General features: G+C 44.5%; 1 protein-coding gene across 10 annotated transcripts in view; it reads left to right on the forward strand.

Annotated features, from left to right (window-relative positions):
* Nucleotides 1-20,392, forward strand: part of MTSS1 (MTSS I-BAR domain containing 1) — a 113,692-nt gene extending 93,300 nt beyond the window's left edge. For 2 of the 10 annotated variants that reach the window (XM_065752144.1, XM_065752145.1), the window contains 9 exons: nucleotides 2,973-3,130; nucleotides 4,602-4,709; nucleotides 5,627-5,724; nucleotides 7,654-7,864; nucleotides 14,570-14,689; nucleotides 15,705-15,899; nucleotides 17,425-17,589; nucleotides 17,915-18,077; nucleotides 19,365-20,392. In XM_065752144.1, the coding sequence (XP_065608216.1) occupies nucleotides 2,973-3,130; nucleotides 4,602-4,709; nucleotides 5,627-5,724; nucleotides 7,654-7,864; nucleotides 14,570-14,689; nucleotides 15,705-15,899; nucleotides 17,425-17,589; nucleotides 17,915-18,077; nucleotides 19,365-20,062 (1,916 nt within the window). In that variant the 3' untranslated portion in view covers nucleotides 20,063-20,392. The remainder of the gene's footprint in view (nucleotides 1-2,972; nucleotides 3,131-4,601; nucleotides 4,710-5,626; nucleotides 5,725-7,653; nucleotides 7,865-14,569; nucleotides 14,690-15,704; nucleotides 15,900-17,424; nucleotides 17,590-17,914; nucleotides 18,078-19,364) is intronic. The other 8 variants (XM_065752147.1, XM_065752149.1, XM_065752152.1 and 5 more) reach the window with 6 other exon arrangements.
* The last annotated feature ends 553 nt before the right edge of the window (nucleotides 20,393-20,945 follow it).

A 20,945-nucleotide genomic window follows, 5' to 3' on the forward strand; every position in this document is an offset into this window, starting at 1 on the left:
GCAGGCTGGAGAGAATAATTGACTGCTGATGTAGCTTATGAAAGTGTGCCTCATGTCCACAGGCAGAAATAGGGCTGCTGGTTGTCACAGATACCGCAGTCAAATGACCTTCCCCTCATAACTCAAAGGGGAAAAAACATTGCCTTCCAGTGCTCCATGCTTCTGAGATAAATGGTGGAGTCTGACTTAAGGAGACCTGAGGTGGGAGAGGGGCAGAGCGCTGCTGGCCCTCACGTCCTTGGTGTCCTCTAGGTGTAGTTGTGCTGTGGAGGGGCTCTGATCGAGGCTGCGTGGCAAGAAAACTGATTACACTGGGCAGAGATGTCATCCCTCAAATTCCTGAACTGCCTGAGTGCTGTGGGAGGCAGCTGGAGTGGGAAGAGTTATGCCTGATTTCAAAAGGCTTGCTAGATGGATGACTGCTTTATGGAGCTTTCAAAAGATGTTAATAAAGCTTTCCTGTACCTAAAAGATGAATTGCATGGATACATCAAGAAAGAGATGTATTCACGCCATGTAAACATCTGACTTCAGAGCCTCATCGCAGTGATTCACCTAAGCTTGTTTCCTGCTCTGAATTACACCCCACACTCTTAGTTTGCGCTGACTGCGCAGGTGCCTAAGAGCCCTCCATCAGAGTAACTGCAAGGAGATGGTATGCCTGTCAGCTTCCTGACTCGTGTGCAGGAACAAACAAGAAACTTCACAGGGGTATGGAGGATGTTGGAAAGTTATTTTACATACGTATAAACGTACACGCATAGGTGCATATACAGACTCACACTGTAGGAGTGCACAGCTTGATCGTTGTTCTAATAACAGTGTTCAGTGGGGTGCGAAGGTGTGAATGAGGCTTATTTTTGCCCTGTGTTTTGGGTGTCCTGTTGATCTGAGCCAAGACATGGTGCTCTGTGGGGTCCACCTAAATTACCCAAATTCACTCTAACTGAACCCATTTTGTCAATGGAGTCTAGTTGCTTTCTGAGTGCGTGCATTCTCACCAGTGCAGTCAATTGCATTTAACAGAGTTCCCTGTGTTGAGTGCACGATCATCTGGTGAAACAACTGAACCTTTACAACAATTCTGCAGAGCTGAGCTGATGAGTGAGCTGGTTGAGTTAGCAGCCAATATATTTTTCGTTTAGTGCATCCACACTAGTGAGCCAGCAATAGGTTTAAACAAAATGAACCTACTTCACTTGTTGTTACTCGTAGGCAGCTCTCAAAGTAAGGTTCTGTGCATTAATGTAAGTGAGTTTCGTAAGGAATTTGAAAGAACAGCTACAGAGAAGTGCAATGTTAGTCACTGCATCTTATTAAGAGAATGAGGAAGGGCCTGAAATGTGCAGAACAAGCTTCAGTCATAAGGGCCCCATTTGTTTCCTAAGGGTGAGAGGTGAGAAGGCCCAGGATTTTCAGAGACATAGGTCAGTTGTTTTCTAAATTGTTTCTGACATATGCTAATTTTGAGACGGGAAGCAGGTAACTGTAAAGTCAGAGTGTGTTACTTTTAAAGTTATTTACTTCCAAACTGATTTTATGACCCCACTGCACCAGTCAGGGAGGTGTAGAGGACCTGGCACTGTGTGTTTGTGCTGGCACTTCGGTACCAGGTGGCTGTGGTGGTGGCTGTGCTGGCATTGCTTTATGCACAGTTCTTTGAAGACGTATCTCAAGAGCTCAGTGCGTGGCTATCTGGGCTATGTCTAGCTCAGAACAGAGGAGATACTTGGATGTGTCCAGTCTGTAATGCCTCTAATGCAGCACAACTCTCTTTGCATCCATTCCTGCTGTCTTTCTTGCTGCTCTGTCTGTGAGGCAGTGCTGAGGAGCTGACGACTTCACCTCTCTGGTGTAGTGGATCAATACATAGGATGATAAGGCAAAGGTTTTCCTTTGTACAGTGAGTCATCTACATTGTGTACTATACACATCAAGAGACCTCTTCTCATGCTTATAGTTCTAAATAGTTCATGCACAGCAGTTATTGTCCATAAGAATTGATTTTGGGCAGCTGTAACTTGACCATTTTTAAATGTTGTTTTCCTGGTATTTAGTAACACTGGAATGGAAATGCACCTGGCATAGTTAATTTGCGTGTGTCATTAGTACTAAGAGGTTTGAGGTAGGTTTGCACAACTGAGGTTCTTCAAAATATGTAGAGGTGTAAGCTGCATGAAGAGCCTTGTGACTACAGCTGTGTTGGCACAGTGATACAGTGGCTGAGCAGCAGCTCTTTCTTAGCAGTGGAATGAATTTTTGGCATGCTGCAGAGCAAGGGCTTGGTGCAGGGCAAGGCACTCACCTGTCTCAGAAGGCTTTATTGTTATGAGTTGGTTGTAATAAACATAGTGAAGCTTTTTGATTGTGAGACAACAGATTTTGGGTTTTTTTCATAAGCAAATACAGATGTTAGTGAACATCAGCATGTTTGAGTTGTTGATAGTTTTTTGGGTCTGGATTTAGCATAAAGAAAGCTGTTCTATCAGTTGCATGTGTGAAGTACTTGAATCCAGTGATCAGTGGCGTGTTTCTAGCATCATCTCTTCTAGAAGATACATTCACTTATTTAGTGGCTCCACAAATTGTCATTAGGACCTTGCAAAGCAGAAAAGTAAGAAAGAAGGGAAATGAATACCATACCAATTAGTTAGATGTTGACCTTCAGCAAGGATGATACGAAGGGTTTCTTCAGCTAACACTCTGAGAAAGTCCTTACATTAAGTGAAGTCTTTGGCTAGTTGAAACCTTTGGAATTGAGCTGGGTTTCTACTTTATGCAAAACAGATAAGGATGCAATGAAATGTTTTATTGGGGAAGAAACTTTATTAATTTGATTTAAGGGAAGTTGCTAGTTGAGACTTGAATTGCAAACGCACAGTGTGGCAGCAGTGCTGACTGAAAATAAGTTATTCCTCTGTGTAGGTCCACAGTTATGACATAACATGTTCCTGATTGTTTCCTGCATACAGGACGGGGTGACATTCAGCCACAGTTGGATAGTGCTCTGCAAGATGTCAATGATAAGTACCTGCTGCTTGAAGAAACTGAGAAGCAAGCTGTCAGAAAGGCTCTGATCGAGGAGCGTGGTCGGTTCTGTACTTTCATCTCGATGCTGCGGCCTGTGATAGTAAGAGCTCTCCATTTAAAGTTGGTACAATACACAAATGGGATGTGTCCTGTAGCCTCTAGAAAGATTAGCTCATTTTATCTTTGGAATGAATTTTTAGAGTTACGAGGACTAGCTAAAGTTCCACCTGCATCTCTGGCTAGCAAATGGTGGGAGTTGGGCATTTATTTGTAGCACATAGAGTAATTCAACAACTGAAAGCACTGGGTACGTTAAAGACGACTAATGGGGAAACAGTGGATACAGAGTCAGCGGAGCTTGAGTTCCTTCTGCATATGAACTTGAGACATTGACAATGAACAGTTTTTTCCACTGCTTTTTTTTTTCTCATCACATTTTAATATAAACCTTCCTTATTCCTACTCCAGTACTAGCTCTGATAAATGTTTTAAGACTTCCCCTGTGTTTATAGTGATGTTATCTGACAGGTTGCAGCCTGCTTCTGTGCAGTTTTCTGGCAGCTCTTTTCCTCATATGTGACAGCTTTTTCAGTTAGTTGAAAAGGTTTCAGTGCGTTTTTCCTAATGTCAGGTTGTGTGAAGCCCAGCGATGAATCGTTTGTGGCTTTCTGCAAGCATGATGCATTTCTGAAGGGCCTTCAGTGTATGAGGAAAATGTTGTTCCTAGTGCTTGTTTACAGAGAGATCAGTGTCAACAGAAAACGGTGGTGAGAGAGGAGGTGGAAAGGTGATACCTGAAGCGGTGGAGGTCAGTTGTAGATCAAGGACTTGGGTGTAACTACCAAGAGTAGCAACAGCAATACTGTGGTAATTTATGGTGCTGGAATTATCTGAATTGACTGTTGATGTATCTTGAGCATGGCTGAATCGTAGACAAGCTAATGATCCACACCTGTAGTGCCTTAGTCACAGAGTTTCCAAAAGCTAGCGAAAGTATGAGTTTAGCTCCTATTTATAAGTTGGAAGTTGAATGTCCATTAGCGAATATACAAAGAAGAGTTAAAGTCAATCCACATCCCACAAAAATGGCACTCTTTTCCTGGAAATGTCACAAAAAGACGGCTGAGATACATCTCACTGATGAGAGAGAGCATTTCTGGGCCTCACAACTTAGAGCAGTCTTAAAGGAGTCATAGAATCATTTGAGTTGGAAGGGGCCATTAAAGGCCATCTAGTCCGACTTCCCTGCCGTGAACAGGAACACATACAGATAGAGCAGGGTGCTCAGAGCCTGTCCAGCCTGGCCTTGAATGTCTCCAAGGACAGGGCATCCTCCACCTCTCTGAGCAACCTGTGCCAGTGCCTCACTACCTTTATTGTAAAAAACTCTATACCCAGTCTAAAACATAAAATTTTAATTGCATGTTTCCAGCTCTCTTTCATAAGCCATTATTACTTAGTCAATAAGGAAAAAGCAGCTCCAGTGGGCATTCCTACAGCTATCAGGAAAAAAGAAATGCATTGTGTTCTGCATTGGATTTTTAAAACCATTTGTTCTTTTGTCTTTTCAGGAAGAAGAAATATCAATGCTGGGAGAAATAACCCATTTACAAACCATATCAGATGACCTGAAAAGTCTCACCATGGATCCACACAAGTTGCCATCTTCAAGTGAACAGGTTAGTGTGGGAAGTGTTTTTATTTTTAGCTTGTAACTTCTTTGTGTGTTGTGAGAAATACTGACTGCTAGCATTTAGTGGCTTAACATTACGTTGTGTAGATTCTTCACTGCAGCAGGGTCATTTTTAGCATAAAGCAACTTTTAAAAACTTGATTTTGAAGTACCAGCCAAGTGCTCCTGAACTATTTGGTGAGACCAGTGTGAAGTGGTAGTTAGCAAAAATCCATGAAAATCCATGAAATGCCCAGTTTCTGCAGAGGGTAATTGCATGGGTGATACCTCCTCACCCTACGCTTGAACATCCCTGTCTGTATGAGATTACAAGATTGCTGAGGTTAGGTATCTTGATGGAGCCTAACAATTGAACGTTATCACATGCTGTCATTAAAATGCATAGAAAAGATGTGTGTCATTAAGTGATTCCGAAAAGTATCTTTTAATTCAGCCCTGCTGAACTCATTTTTCTTGTCATACCTTAAAAGCCTTATCACTGACCTAGAAATATAAAGGATAGAAGCTCTGCTGCTGGTGAATTTTGGATCTTCAGAATGTTTTTTGTGAGTTTTTAAATGCTAAAGCTATTGCAGTTTTTGTTTAAGAGAAAAAGAAAACCAGTAGCCTACGATGTGGATAAAATGAAACTCCAGATTACTTTCTGAAGGTGTTTTTCTGTTCAGATCTGAACTTTCCTTTTGTGATAGCAATTCTAGTGTTGAAGAACTGTAGTTTCTGGAAACCTTGGCCGTCCGCAGTGAGAATTGTAACATGCACAGTGCGGTTCTAGCAGAAAACTGGGCCAGTTGGTTCTGAAAGCTTGCAGGGGGGACAGATGTTGTGTGAACAGCAAGTGGTTTCTGCTAACAAAGAAAAAAAAAGGTTTCCATGTCCTTGATGCTGTTGGTTATCTTTCATCAGGTAATTTTAGATTTGAAAGGTTCTGATTACAGCTGGTCTTACCAGACTCCTCCATCCTCTCCCAGTACCACCATGTCCAGAAAATCTAGTGTTTGCAGGTAAGTAGACCGGTAATATTTAATTTTAACCTGTTTGGGGGCAAAGAGAGGCAAGATCAGACTGTGGTATGGATCTGTATTCGTACTTAAATAACAACTCTTAATGAAATCAATCTCTCATGGTCTTTATCCATGTAAGTATGTGATGGAATATTAAAAAGGTTGGGCATCAGTGCACAGCGTTCAAACTCAAGACAACCTGACGATGCTTTTGATCCAGTTCTCTTGAAACCATTTCAGATCAAAAAGCAAACTGTACTGATCTGAGCTCTGAGATTGTTCGTTCATAATTTCCTTCTCTGTTTTTTGTATGATGACTTTAGATTATTCTAAGTAGCTGTTACTAATCAGTAAGTTAACTGTTTAAAAAGGAGAAACATTCTTGGGAATTACGCTGTCAGTCTGGTAGAGGGGAATGCTTTTTTATACGAGTTTTTTCTTTACTGTTTAATGCTGTCTGATGCTGTCCTGAAATATGTTGAAACACTGGGTTCTGTCTATGCTTTCTCTGTGAAACTGTTTTCTCTCATGAAACAGTTGATTAGCATGCTGCCCCTGTACCTGGTGTCTACATTTACTCCTTCCTTTTATTGAAAAGGAAGACATCCTATTGTGTATTCTGCTCTAACACCTTTGTAGCTGCTCTCAAATGATTACCTTTTGGTTTGCTTTATGAATAATGTACTCCAGGTTCCCTGTGTATGAGCAAAGTTACCTATAGCATGTCAGAGCAAGTGAACACGACTTCTTTTATATATCTACTTGTCTCTGCATGCAGATATATATAAAAAAATCCTTCAGTACTTTTATATATATATGAAAACATGCATATTTAGAGCAATGAGCACAGGCTTATAGATGCAATATCCTGAAGCTATAAAAGAAAATGGCTGAAAATCCATCATCTGTTCCTCATCAACCTAATCTTGTGTGATAAAACCTATATGGGTACTACTGTATATGGATAAAATGTAGCAGAGCTCCTCTTCCTATGTGTCCATCTTATGAGTATGTGGAATTTGTGAGCAGGTGGTGCAGCGCTGGCCCATGTATGTTTTAGAGCCATCTCTTCAGCTAGACAGTGGATGCCTGCCAGTGAAGATAAGAATATGCCTTCAGATTGTTGCATCCTGTTAGTCCTGCTTAGCCACCCCAGCAGGAAACTTTTAACTGCTCCCATGTTTTGACTGGCATGTCATTGCTGTTGTTCATGGGTACTGAAGATTAAAAATCAATCTTCTTGGTTGAAATGTTTTTTTTTTGGTATATTTTTTTACTGGATATTGGAGTATTAATTCTCTGATGGAGACAGGACTTCAACTGAATAAGCCATCACTTGCTTTTTCTTCCTGATAGAAAGTATTCATCTGGGAGGAACTTGTCCCACACACTCTGAGTATGAGGTTTTGGTAGTGCAGTCAAAAATCTCATATGCTGGCCACTGAGTGACCTGAAAACTGCATGTCAGGTTGCAGACTTGTAAATGAGCCATGATGCCTTTGGATCCTCTGCTAGAGATCTCTCTGAAAGTTTGGTCCCTGGTGCATATAAGGGAGCTGTCAGCAAGCTTCTTCACCCAGAAGTGTGAAGGCCAGAGGGCATGAACACCCCACCCCCTGCTAACCTAACTGAAACTGCTAGTGGTTGCAGAATATTATTTAAGTGAAATTCAAGGTAAAATGCCATTTTCTCTCTGGTCCCAAGGGATACTGCAGCTGCTTATGGTTCTGTACCAATATATATGTGCATATATATATATATATATATATTCAAATTTATTTTGTCAACATTTTTTTCTTTTCCGGTTTATGCTGCCTGTTGCTAGAGACATGTGGAATGTTAATTGTACCGTATATGGGTCTCTCCCCACCCCACCCTTGTGTCTTTTCCTCTCCCCTTTCCTTTCTCTGTTCCTTTTGTCTCTCACAGCAGTCTGAACAGCGTTAACAGTAGTGATTCCCGGTCCAGTGGCTCGCACTCGCACTCACCTAGTTCACACTATCGCTATCGCAGCTCCAATCTGCCTCAGCAGGCACCCATGAGGCTGTCCAGTGTGTCCTCCCATGATTCTGGATTCATGTCCCAGGATGCTTTCCAGTCCAAATCGCCATCCCCTATGCCACCAGAAGCACCTAACCAGGTACGTGCAAGCATGAGAACAAAAAAAAAAAACTGAGTGTGAGCTGGACTCTGTTGCGTGGCTCACCTTTCACAAAAGGATATGATGTAATTTTGGGGTACCTTGAAGTCAGATTAATCCCTGAGGGTAAGGTTTGTCTGACTGCACTTCATCCATCTAAAAGTTGGGCCTCGGTTTGGTGTGATACATACTGCTGTTGCAGCTAGCAGTGAAGGAAGGGATGAGTCACTCTCAGCGGATGTGGTTTTTGCTCTGGCCTTGAAGGGAGACTGAGTGCCTAACTTTCAGATGGGTACAGAGGAGAAGGAGTAAGACATCCCACTCAGCAGGAAGGAGTAAATATCCACTGAGGTTACCAGTCAATATCCTACGCTGGTTGCAACTTGTTAATATCTGTTGGCTGTTTATTTTTTAATGGACAAATGTTAGTGCCAGAACAGCCTTCTGACAGCTGTATTGATACTGGTGGCTTTGGCAACAAGAATACTATTTTTATTCCCACCAAATGGGCCCTGCAAAGGGCCTAGGATACTCAGTGTCAAAATATCATTAGCAACATCGTAGGAGGCTTTAGTTTTGTCATTTTTTATGCCATCCCTTTCTGTGCATAGGCTTACATTTAGTAAGTAGCTCTCCCAGTGAAATGTTTAGGGTATCAACAACAGCACTGTTCATTTGTGCCTGGAGCATATTCTCGAGGGAAGCTCAGCAGTTTTCTTTCAATATACTTAACTCTTTCATTTAATAGAAATGCTTTGTTTTCAAATGAGCACATCTGCAACTGTCCCCAGTCTGGACACATCAGCATTATTTTTGATAGATGACAACGTGAAGAATTTTGTGCACACTAATAAAATGAATGTTTTGTTTAGATTGGCTATGGCTAACCTAAGTGAAATGCAAAAAAGTAAATGAGCAATAATAAAGTAAACTGGAATAGTAACAAGGTAAGGAAGTTGACTTTTAAGATACATACATTGGTTATACATGCTAGCATCATCTTTGACTTTCATAGTATCCACCGCACCTGCATAAAAGGATGGTAATCTACATGATGGTGCTGTGTTTGCTGATGAGGATGTAACTTTGCAATCGCCCTTAGCATGGAAAAAACCCAACACCTCTCTTTGCAAGTTCCCCTGTTAAACAAGGGAGAGAACTTAGGCCGGTATCAGCTGGCAGCACATCCTGAAAGTCGATGGAGTCACGCTGATCTACACCAGCTAAGTTCATACGCTTTCACTTCATTTTAGAAACTATCCATAAAGTTGCAAACTGATCCAAGCATCCCTTGAGCTATTCATGAGCTGTAGAAGGCTGCAGCAGTGTGGTGTTGACTTGACAAATGTAGTGTGTTGGTATAACAAATAGGTATGTGCTCTGTGTGTCTCTAGTTCTGTATACCTTTACGCAGAGGAAAAGGTAACAGATCATTGCCTGGCCGCTTCATCTCTGCTTAAGTGTCTCGCTTTGTATGTTCAGCACTAAGTAAGATGTGTGTGTTGTGCTGACAGATAATTGTGATCGTGAGCTTACTGAGAAGCTGTTCCATTTACAGCGTTATTTCGTGTTGTGTGTCTCTAACCAACTGACAGATCTTCCTTTTGGGTCTGTGCTTTGAGGCTGGGCGGTGGGTGGGAGGAGCAGTGGTAGCGGCTGCCGACTGTTTCTGAAACACTGATGTCATTGTTTATAGCAGTGACACTGAGAAAGCAGAAAAGCAAGCTCTGGGATCAACCTAGGAAATCAAAAGCCGTATATTTTGTGCAGGTGGACACTTTGCTGATGTTTGCTAGCTATGTGCTGTGGCATCTGAGAGCAGCAGTAGCTTTTAGGGCAGCATAGCCCATTTTCTTTTAATAATGGATTTTAAAAGACAGTCAAAGGGGGCCACGTAACACCCCCAAATTACGAGAATGGGACTGTGTGAGCAACATGAAACTTTTCTGCTCTCACCTACACTGAAAATTAATCTGAGTTTGCTCAGAATGACAGATAGAAGATAAAATCTCAAAGAAGAAATAAACAGGGATTTGAACAAGACATAGCCTGTGCCAGAGGAGAGATGACTGGCAAAATGAACAGGACCATGGTTGCTGAGTAGTCTTTACAGTTATCACACTCTGTGTAGAAAGAAGGAAAAAGAGCAGTTATGCTCTTTAATTGGGTATGATCTCTTCTCCACAGTGTTACTCTTGACATCACTGGGAGTAAAAGTGTTAGCCTCTAACAGATAGCTGTACACGTAGAAAGGGCTCTTCCAAAGTGATTTATCTTAAGCAAGCACAGTTGGGTGAAAAGCATCACAGATCTCTTTCTGGAGGTAAACAGTTTTTCTAAATGTCAGATTTGGGGGTGGTCTTGATCAGCATTGCCCTTTGCATGTACTGAAGCCGTGTAACGCCCTTGGAAGATCTTCTGGGAGCAGAGACTAAGAGTGAAAGTCCAGTGTGGTTGGTGCCACTTGACCACCTGTTCCCTGTGCAGTGTGCAAGCCAAGGACTGGGAGGAACTGGGATGAGATGGCACAGTGATAATGCCATTAAGTCTGTGTCAAGGGGATGACAGGAGAAGGCTGGGTTTGAACGGAGCACACAGTGATTTTCATCGTATGGAAAGTGATTATGGAGCTGGTTTTTAGAGGATACTGATGGTTTGACAGAAGTGAAAGTGAGGGGAGGAAAAGAAGCAGATTAAAGGAGGAGAAAAACAACAAATTCTTCCTGTAGTCAGACAGCAGAGAATTGAGTCTTTCCTGTTAGAATATTCTGGAAACTACTTTCCCTGAGCAATCAAGTAGAAGGAGACTAAAGGTGAACTTGCTTCTGCATGGAAGCTAAGAAGGTTGTACTTCTGAGGAAATTCCATTTCTTGAAATTGCTTGAAGGTGGGATAGGGGAAATACATTATCACAACTATTCAGTTGTCCACGTAAATTACCATATGTTCCTAAATTAAACCATTCAAAAGAAAATAAATGCATCTATCAGTTTTCAGTGGGCACTTGTATCTCCTAAACGTCATTTTTCAAGATGAAGTTTCCCAGGGGTTTGTCCCTAGCTCGAAAGGAGACGTGAGTAGTGCCTCGCTTCTGGAAATGAGACAGCCAAGGAGGTGACCTTGAGTCCGTGTGCTTAGCTGTTAGAAATGTAGCTGATGTGTCTTTTACTGATTGCAGAGAGACATTGTGCCAGACTCTTCATTCGAATTTGGTCTCCTAGGAAACTCTTGCCCGGGGCGATCTAGTACAGGAGGAAGGGGAGGGTTAAGAAAGCAATACTATGTTTGGATGGAGAGTGTAGCAAACAAAGGATGCATATAATCCAAGAACCTGGAAGAGTGTGTGAGAGACCAGGTACCACGCTGCACATACAGAACATACATCTGAGGGACTGCTTGTTGCTGTGCAGAGCAGTTTTAACTTTCTGCTGATGCTGTTAACATCAGGGTTTTTCTCAGAAGAGGTGGTTTGAGAGCTGAGAAGAACCACCATTATCAGAAAATAACCTCCTGGGGCTAAAGTAGCCAAAATGGAAGAACTAGTTTTAAAAACCATTCAGATTAAGCAATCATTTTTAAAAGGAATAAACTAAAATCAACTGAAGAGAAGCAACCTAGAGTCATATTGCTCACTCCAGGGGACATGAAGCAGAACTTGCTCAGCCCCTTGTAGCCTGTGTGTGTGCATCTGGAACAGGCACTCAAGTTTGGAGACCTTTTGTCCAAGCAGTAACTTTCTGCCATTAACTTTCTGTTCTCAGCTACTCATGTACTTTCTGCTAATGAATGAAGGGTGGTCTGTGCTTCCCACAGTCAGATCCTCTCAGCCATTCAGAACTGTTTCTGCAGTCTGATCCAGGCAGCATTTTGCCTGTACCCGCTATTTTTCTTCATGCTTCTCCCTCAGGAGCTCAGTTTCCTTCCATTGCCATCAGTTTCTCACTGTATCCCTTCTTAGCAGTACACAAGGCTCCCCGTTCTGTGGTGGGAATTTCTCAGAATGAAGAGATCCAGTTTCCCTACCACATCTTGCATTTCCTTCAGCTACCAGGGTGTTTACCCTGTGATATTTTGGCTCATCCTGTGTCTCTCTTCAGCTGTTAAATGACCACACTGAGTTTAAGAGTCCTTTGTTTTTCTTCCACCTCGGAGTCAGTTCATTTCAAAAGTTCACCATCTCCAATCTTTTCTGCCACACATCACTTAAGTTGTACAAATCTTTGCGTCTTCAGAACTTGTATTCTTAATCATTTTCCATCTGCTGACTACATGGAGCTTTGTTGCAAGTAAACCTCATTCATGACCCATTTTTATTAATATTTGACATGCTCTCTTGAAACTTCTGGTTCGTAAATAAGAATAGTGTACTGGGTGTAAGCTTCAAATTCCCACTTCAGTGGGTTATATGCAGAAACCAACAGTGCAGCATGTGGAACTCTCATCCTTTACTGCCCATCCTGTCATGTGGTCACGTGCAGGGTACTCCAACCCAAGACACTTTTACAACAGTTCTTCTGGGTTGTAAGCATGATGTTTCAGGACCTGCGCTCTGAAATAATCTTTATTTTTGCCTGACTCAAGTGTAACACTAACATATGTGTAATCATGGTGAGTGTTCTCAAACAGCTTTTGTTGATCAGCACAGGACTTGGACAGGCAGAACGTGGAGGTTTACCATAAAAACTGATCTTAAGAACATTAAAAACAGGCTTATCTCTACTTCATGTTATATTTGAAGGTGGAGTTACCTGCAGAGCACACTTGTTAATATTCTTATTTTCAGAGATATTTCTCCTATGAAAGGAGTTGCTTTCAGTCAAGAATGTAGCAGGTTACGCAGAGAATCAAACCACTGTGTCATCCAGTACCCCATGGCATTCTGTTCACTTTTCTGCTTGTGAGCCACAAACACTTGTACTGACTTCTGATCTTGTATTTATCTCAACTCTCTGAGATGAAGTTTTGAGCAGAAAGAGCATCATACCACCCTTTAAATACAAACCTGTTTGCTGAGCTCAGAGGTACCTAAATACGCTTGCTACAACACATGCAGATGCCTGCAGAAGGTGGGGTGTGCGTTCTTTGTATAAAATAATCCTCTACGTTACATGCTTTTCTTTTTGCCTTGTATTCATTTATTTTTTTTAGCTGCCTTTGCAAAGTTTTACAGCCCTAACTTGAATCTGCAGTTCACTAATCATTTCAGGATGCTTTTCAACAGCCCTGGTAGTCTTCGCCTTACAACAGTGGTGTTCCATTTTGGGAGACTGACATCTCCTTCTATGTAGGCAGTCAGCAATACGTCCTTTGTATGCAGGTTCTAGTGAGCAGAGAGCCAACTTCTGAGCGTTAGCATTGGTTATTCCCCTGCAGTGCCTCTCATTCAGGTACCATTTTGTTGCAGGCGTGCCCCAAGCTCTCATCACAGGTTAACTGTTGAAGTTGTATTTCAGTTGAGCTTTCTCTCCCTGTTCAGAACGTTTGTTGAAAAATGAGGTGTTGCTACACAAGTTTGTGTACAAGAACGCATTTCTGGAATCCTTGCCGTCCTCTCTGCTGTCACAGAATGCTGGTGATATCCTTAGACAGGTTTGCTTCACAGGTCTTGGGCTAGAAAAGGATGAATTATTCTCGCCAGTGCTGGGTTTCCCGGCACTGTGAACAGAGCTCAGGACTGTCCTGATCTCTTTGCTGGTGCCTTTGACCATTAGCCTCTGTACATGGCCCTTGGTTGGACCTGCACGCACAACCTGCTGACGGTGTTGGTGGTTGCAGTTGGTGAAATGTTCCACATCCTTGTTCACCTTGGAGTAAGGTCTGTGTGTAGGTGCTTCACCTGCTTTAGTGGAGGTGTTACAGAGTACACATGAGGGCATGCAGTGAAAAGTGACAGAGAAGTTCCTTGCGAGAAGCTGAGCTGTTTGTTGGACATTTGGTGTCCTGCATTTTCCTTCCCTCTCTGCCCAAGCTCTTGATATTTTCCTTCTCTGCTGTTAAGAGGAAGCAGCTGGCAAGCACGTGCCACCATTTAAGCACTCAGCAAAGTACATGCACCTTCGTTTTGACTGCTGGGCAGAAAAGCTTGAGTCAGTGCTTTGGGTGTATGCATACTCCCCACAGAGGCACATGCATACAGACTTTGGAAACGTCCAGTTTGGTAAGTATTGCTTCTTTCTCTATTCTATGATATTTGAACTCAGATGAACTTTTCACTAGCACTGTTGCAGGTCAGGATATCTGAGAACTTGTGGATGTGACTTTTGCTGCTCCATGTTTTCAATCTAAACTTCGTCTATTGAGCACTGACAATCTGCTTCTCTGTATGAATCAGTTGTCGTGGTACATTGCATGGTTGGACCGTCGGTCCATTCAGCTTCTTGCTCTGAGACAGCTAACAGAATTGAGGTGCTGAGATGTAATGAGGGGGTTGAGACCGATCCCTCAATTCCCTCATTCTCAAGCAGTGTGGCAAGTTCTCACACAAAGCAGTTGGCTTGTGTTGTTGTAGATTTCCTGAACGTTAGCAATGGTTTTGAGCAGTTTCTAATTGTTTATTTAAACCCTAACCCTCTGCTTCTCTCATCCTTCCCTTTCTCCTCTGTGTGTCTTTGTTTATGTGCTTTTTTGTCTTTTTGTTTGTATTTTTTTTCTTTTTGACTGCTTGTGTATCCTTTCCCTGCGTTGTGGTGCTGTTTTATGCTGCAGAATTCGTCCAGCTCTGCCTCTTCTGAAGCCTCTGAAACCTGCCAGTCAGTGAGCGAGTGCAGTTCCCCCACCTCAGTCAGCTCAGGCTCCACCATGGGGGCTTGGGCCTCCACAGATAAGGTGAAAAACTTCATCTCAAAGACATACAAACCTACTAGCCTGTTATCCAAAGCCAGCAACTTTTGGACAAAAAAAAAATAATTGTGCATGGGACACAGCCAGGATTCCTCTCTGGGAAGATGAGAATAGGAACTGCTGCACACTCCCTTAACATTGAATCTCTTCAAATGAATGATAGTGATACCTTAAAAGGAGATGCTAGGGGACACTACAAATTGACCATTTTGCAGAGTAATGTTCTACAAAAATCTCAGTGTCCACCTTTTTTGTTTATTTAAAGAGACTGTGGATCGCCTCACGAGCCCAGCAGCTGCCTGACAGAGCGTCTTGGCTGGGTTTTACCACTGGGGGCTCCTCTGCTCTCTCCCATTAGGCAGCATGTGTTATGCCAAGTGATTGGGGTGTGTTACTGAACAAAACAAAAAGAAATAGCAAACTCCACGCCAGAACGTGGTTGGAGTAAATTGTGGGGGACGCTGTCAGAGCCAGGGGAGGAAGTGTGTGCGGTCTCCATTCTCATCTGGTAAATCCTTGCTGTTGGGTTTTTTCTTTTCTCCCCTTCCATGTCATCACATGGCCAGATCAGGTCATTTTCAAAGGCAGTATGCTTTTCCTCTCTGTCCGCCCAATGGATTGAACGCCACCAATGCCAATGCCTTCAAGTATTGGGAATGTTTCGTTTCTGTGCCTGACGGCAAACTAAATTGACAAAGCTCGTCTCAGTGTGCCCCGTTGATGGACAGAAGGCAATGCTGCTTAGCCTGAAGACAATGACTGCTAGATTGGTGTCTGAAATTTGTTATACCGAGTAACAATTTCCAAGCAATCTCAGTTCTGAACCAAGCATTGTATCAATTTTCTGTTGTTTATTTGCGGCAAAGCTAAGATCTTCTTTTATTTATTTATTTTAAGATACCGTTTTCTCCCTAGAGCATCAGAGTCGCAGTGTATTTTCATATTCATTCTGTTTATATTAATTTCTCTGTTTTTGTTTGTTTATTTGTTTCGTTTCCAGTTGTCTAATGGGTTTTATCACTGTAGTTTATCAAGTGACCCATCCGTAGCTTCAGTTGGTGCAGGTCCTTTCCCTCATTTCCCGCCTGTCTCCCGCGCGTGGACTCGGGCTCCCTCAGCCCTCCTTCCAGACTACGTTCATTATTACACCATTGGGCCAGGCATGTTACCATCATCTAAGATCCCTAGCTGGAAGGTTTGTGTTCCTTTTGTTGTGGCAGTTCTCACCTCCTCATTCTGAGTGTGCGCACAGCGGGTGTTGCTACCTTTCAATCCCTGTAATTACTGTTGATTTGCTCTGTTGAAAATGGCTCTGAATGGGCACTGCATGGTGATAATCAGCTGAAATCCAGTACTGAATATTTCTGAAGGACCTTGTCTATTCTGACGCTTTCTGAAACATATTAAGTAAGATCAGTATTAAGGCTGATGACACCTAGGTAAGAAGGAGTAGTTTAGCTCTGGAACAAATGCGACATTGTTGAAAGCACTCTGCACCTCTGTTCAGTGAGCAGAGAGTATGCTGGGCATCCTCAAAGCTCTCAGTTGGGCAAGGAAGTGCAGGCTTGGCACCCAGCTTGTGTGGTGAGGTCACTTGTGGAACAGCGCACTGCAGCTGCTGGCCTTGCCCCCCAGGCCATAGGCAGCGTGCTCTTGTACTTCTAGCTAGAGTGGGTTTAGAAGTTGCTTGGCACCAGGTGAAGCCCAGCAGTGAGGGCAGCTGCCCTAACTTTGCTGCCACAGGCTCAAAGAGCTCCCACGCCCTGTGCTGTTGTCTCGGGTGAGAACATAAAATCTGTCAGAGTGCAGCAACAGCTGGATCGGTGAGGATCTCCCTCCACATCCAGATGTCTCTGCTCTCCCAGAGCATGGACGTATCCCTGCCAGGCACATTCCCTGCAGAGCAGCGCCCTGGGCCAAAGGGTCTCCTGTCTGTTGCCCTGAAGTTTCACAGGACTGGAATGCAGCCAGTAGTGGCTGCACAGGTCCTAGATGCCTGTGGATACTTACACGATTCTGCGTGTGCACTTCTTACCTCTCCAGCAGTTGGAGACTGAGACATAAACACAAGAAGTTGGCCACAGTGATCCCAGGGCTTCTGTGTCATTGGTTGTGTCTGTGCTAGAAGCTCTTTGCCCAGCACACGTTACAGCAAAGTGCTTTCAGCAGAGACACAGCCATCCAGGCAAAGCACAGCTCCCCTGGCTTAATAAAACTGTCAGTCAGTACAGGTCAGTACTGTGAACTAGAATTCAGCCGTTACGTAAAGTGAGAGATTGCTCAGAGTAATCTCTGATGTATCAAAAATCTGTTTAGGCCTAATTGTTCAAACCGTAGACATGGAAGAGTGTATCAGAACTCATTCAGGTGTATTTTCTGTAGTGTGCCTCCGACTTCTGCATTTGAATTTCTGAAAATACAGACTTCCACACAGGGCTGTTTCACTTAGAGAGATCAGTAATGTTAAAATATTAAATATCTCTGTTGAAGAAAGCTTAGGTAGAATAGGAAACTTAAGTCTCCTTTAATAAAGGAGATGTTTTTTGTCAGCGAAGATTTTTAAATATCATCAAAACTAATTCATTTACAGCCTTATTCAGAAAGGCATATCCAGTTTGATACATCATCTGCAGCATTAAAATGGCCCCTTTGCACTGTTATATTTGTGTTTATGGCCCAGTTAGTCACGAAAGCTCTCACTAACAAGCACGTTTCCCTAGGACTGGGCCAAACCAGGCCCATACGATCAGCCAATGGTGAACACACTGCAGCGTCGGAAGGAGAAGCGCGAGCCAGATCTCAATGGCGGAGCTCAGAGCGGCCCAGCTGCCCCAGCCGAGGAGGCCCAGAGACCTCGGAGCATGACGGTGTCGGCTGCCACACGGGTGAAGCTCTAATTTTGAATGTGCTTTTTGGTGCACGGTGCCAGCTCCTGCCCGTATTTCGTTGACGTGCTTTATGTTGGCACGTGGGACTGGTGTGGTGGCAGTGTGGTCAGTGGAGGTTGCATGGCCTTGAAGGAATATGCCATTGAGCCGCTGGCATTTGTATGGCAGTGACGGCCCCTGTTCTTAAGCCCAAGTCAGTGGTTGGACTCTTATCTGCTTGGGTTGCGATGGTGACAAGCTCTGCCTGGGAGAAAGAACAGCTAAAGCTGGTGAAGCCTGACCAAACCTGTATGTAATGAATTTCCTTTCTGTGTGTAACCAGCAGGGTGAGGAAATGGAGCCCTGCGAGGAGCTGGCGCTCGCTCTGACAAGAGGTCTGCAGCTCGACACCCAGAGGAGCAGTCGGGATTCCTTGCAGTGCTCCAGCGGTTACAGCACCCAGACCACAACTCCGTGCTGTTCAGAGGACACGATCCCATCTCAAGGTACCCAGCCCTGAACTGCTGTGCCATCCAAGAGCTTTTCTGTTTCAAAGCCTTTCCAGTCTGGCCCTCATGCACTCACCCCTCAGCGACAAGGAGCTGTATTCCAGCAGCTGTCACTGGCTTTGTAGTCAGCTTCAGGGAAGGGGTGGTCAGCGCTATTGTGAGGTTTCTCCCAGGAGTGCAGCCTGGATTTTTTAACTAAATAGTATTATGGATTTCTGCATAGTGTGCTGAACACACTCATTTTCTTGCACGTTGCTAGAGTTTTAGTTTAAGGGTGCTACCAAGATAGAATTTTAAAGGCAGTGCTGGTTTATGTTTAATGGGCTAAGTGGAATGACGCTGGTGTTGCACCATGCACTTTTTGTGGTAGCAGTATCCTTTCCAAACTATTGTCTAGCAAGATTGTACTCATGAGCTTTGCTTTCTTGTTCTGTCAGAGCTCTGATTCTGTTTTGACCTCATTTTTGTGGCCTTTTATTTCCTACACAAACAGAAATGGCTGTAGCTGGAAAGAAAGGATTTGTTGGAGACCTCGACTTGGGCGTAGTTGGGAAGGTGCAGTAATGTGTTGGGCTTCGTGCCGTTTCAGACCCAGCCACAAGCTGAGAGGGACTGAGTTTTGTGTTTACAGCTCAGCAAAACGTGCCGTTTGCTCAGCTGAGGTCTGTGCAATCACTGGGTGCAGTAGGGCTTGCAGAGGGCTTAGCTTGGCTCAGCATTTATGTGGAAAGGAAGGAACCCAATGCAATTATTAAAGCTTAGGTTGGGTTTTCAGAGCTGACAGCTGGGATTTACTTTGTTTGCAAAATAATCAAATTTGCTGCTGAAATAGTTGGTACACCATCCCCTGAGCCGCCCATTGCCTGCTCTCAAGCACACTTTTTAGTCTCTGACTGTTGTGTTTGTGTCTACAAGTGGTAGCATATGGTTTGTAGGATGCCGGTTTGGGCATACAAACATTGGCAACAAACACTGAGTCTCCGTTACTTAATTAGTTCTTTCTAGAAAAGGTACCCAATGTGTATGGCTCTTGTTCTCTGTCAGGAGGGATGTGGGCAGGAGGCAGCTTTAGGGTCGGTCTGCTCCGGTGCCTGGCCTCAGCCACACAGTGCAAGAATCTTGGTCACCATGTTTCAGACTTCTTCCTCAGTAGGGGAGAGCCGTGCCTTAACTGGCGTGGGCACCCAGGCTTTTCTGGTTATGCGCACACACACACACACATTCCAGAGTTAGTGACTCAGCAGTCTTCTCCAGTTTGTTTCTAACTGTGTCGTTTGGCATCAGTTTCAGATTATGATTATTTCTCTGTGAGTGGTGACCAGGAGGCAGAACAACAAGAGTTTGACAAATCCTCCACCATCCCAAGAAACAGCGACATTAGTCAGTCCTATCGCAGAATGTTTCAGACCAAGCGTCCCGCTTCCACTGCAGGTCTGCCAACCACGCTCGGACCGGTCATCGTCACCCCCGGCGTCGCCACCATCAGGCGGACCCCGTCCACCAAGCCTTCAGTCAGACGTGGCACCATAGGGGCGGGTCCGATCCCCATCAAGACGCCGGTGATCCCCGTCAAAACACCGACTGTCCCCGATATCCCAGGGGGGCTGCCGGGCGCCCTCGCTGGGACCGAAGAGTGTCCCGAGCAAAGTCCCGAGTCCCCAGCAGCAGGAGACAGTGCGCAGAGCGTCACCAGCATGCCGTCCTCCTCGTGGAGCGGACAGGCGTCTGTCAACCCCCCGCCGTCCAGCCAGAAACTGGGCGCTGCCGACGAGCAGAGGCCAGCGGTTCCTGAGAGCGAGGGCGAGGAAAGCGAGCGGGACGGCACGAGCAGCCTGGCACCCACGGCTCAGCTGGAGCTCGAGTCCGGAGACCTCAGCCCCGGGGACGCCCCGCAAGGAGAAGACATGCTGAACGCCATCCGGCGCGGCGTCAAGCTGAAGAAGACCACCACGAACGATCGCTCGGCGCCTCGCATTTCCTAGGAGCGGAGCGGCTGCCGGAGTGCTAACGGCCGAGAAGGGACCGGGAGGAAAACTTAACTTGTCTTATCCATTCCGATCCGTGATCAGTGAATCTGTCAGATGTTCAGTCGTAGTCTGACAGTACTCTAAAAGAGAAACCAAGGTCGGAGAGCATAGTGAGACATAATCTTCACCGGTGTTTTAATTTGTAAATATCAGTGATTTCTTTCCGCTTTTTCTTTTTTTTTTTTTGATCTGAGTTACACTTTTTTTTTCTGAAGGTGCCAAATCCCATTTACCTTTTTTATAACTCTTTGTAAAGTTTTAAATCATAGGAGAAAAAACAATAAATCAGCGTCGAGTAGTTAACGTCAGCAAAGGGATTTAATGAAAATGGGGCTTTTCTTTGCAAGCGTTTGTAGAGCGGGGTTAGAAGAAAGCAAAGGGCGGCACGTACTGTGGAGTGCAGCGAGGAGCGGATCCTCGTTGGAGCGGTAAAAGCGTGAGGAGCAGGAATACAAACGGACAATAACAGCAATACGTAATGCAAGGAGGAAACCTGCGGTTGGTTCAGCGCTTGGGTGTGGTGGGGGAGGGAGATGCCATCCCAACAGCAGCCGAGTTGGAGTCGTGACCGGCAGCTTCCCGGTGAGCACGTCAGAACAAGCCATACCGGGGCGCGGTGCTGTGTTCCCGTAGTGTTTTCAGGACCGTCGTTTTCTTTTTGCCGCGCTTCTTTTTGACCGCACAGCACCAGCTCTCAGTCACACGCATGCACGTCCCCGCGTAGGCTTCGTCCCTCCGCCCTCACCTTCTGTTCCAGCCATCCTCTGCCCCAGTGCAGACAAGGACGACAGGCTGAAGGCGGTTACGAAGGTGGAGACGTTTCTGAGCAGCAAGCGGG

The sequence above is a fragment of the Cyrtonyx montezumae genome, unplaced genomic scaffold (assembly GCF_038088225.1).
Source record: "Cyrtonyx montezumae isolate F1298 unplaced genomic scaffold, pur_monq_1.0 scaffold_8, whole genome shotgun sequence".
NCBI classification, from domain to species: Eukaryota; Metazoa; Chordata; class Aves; order Galliformes; family Odontophoridae; genus Cyrtonyx; species Cyrtonyx montezumae.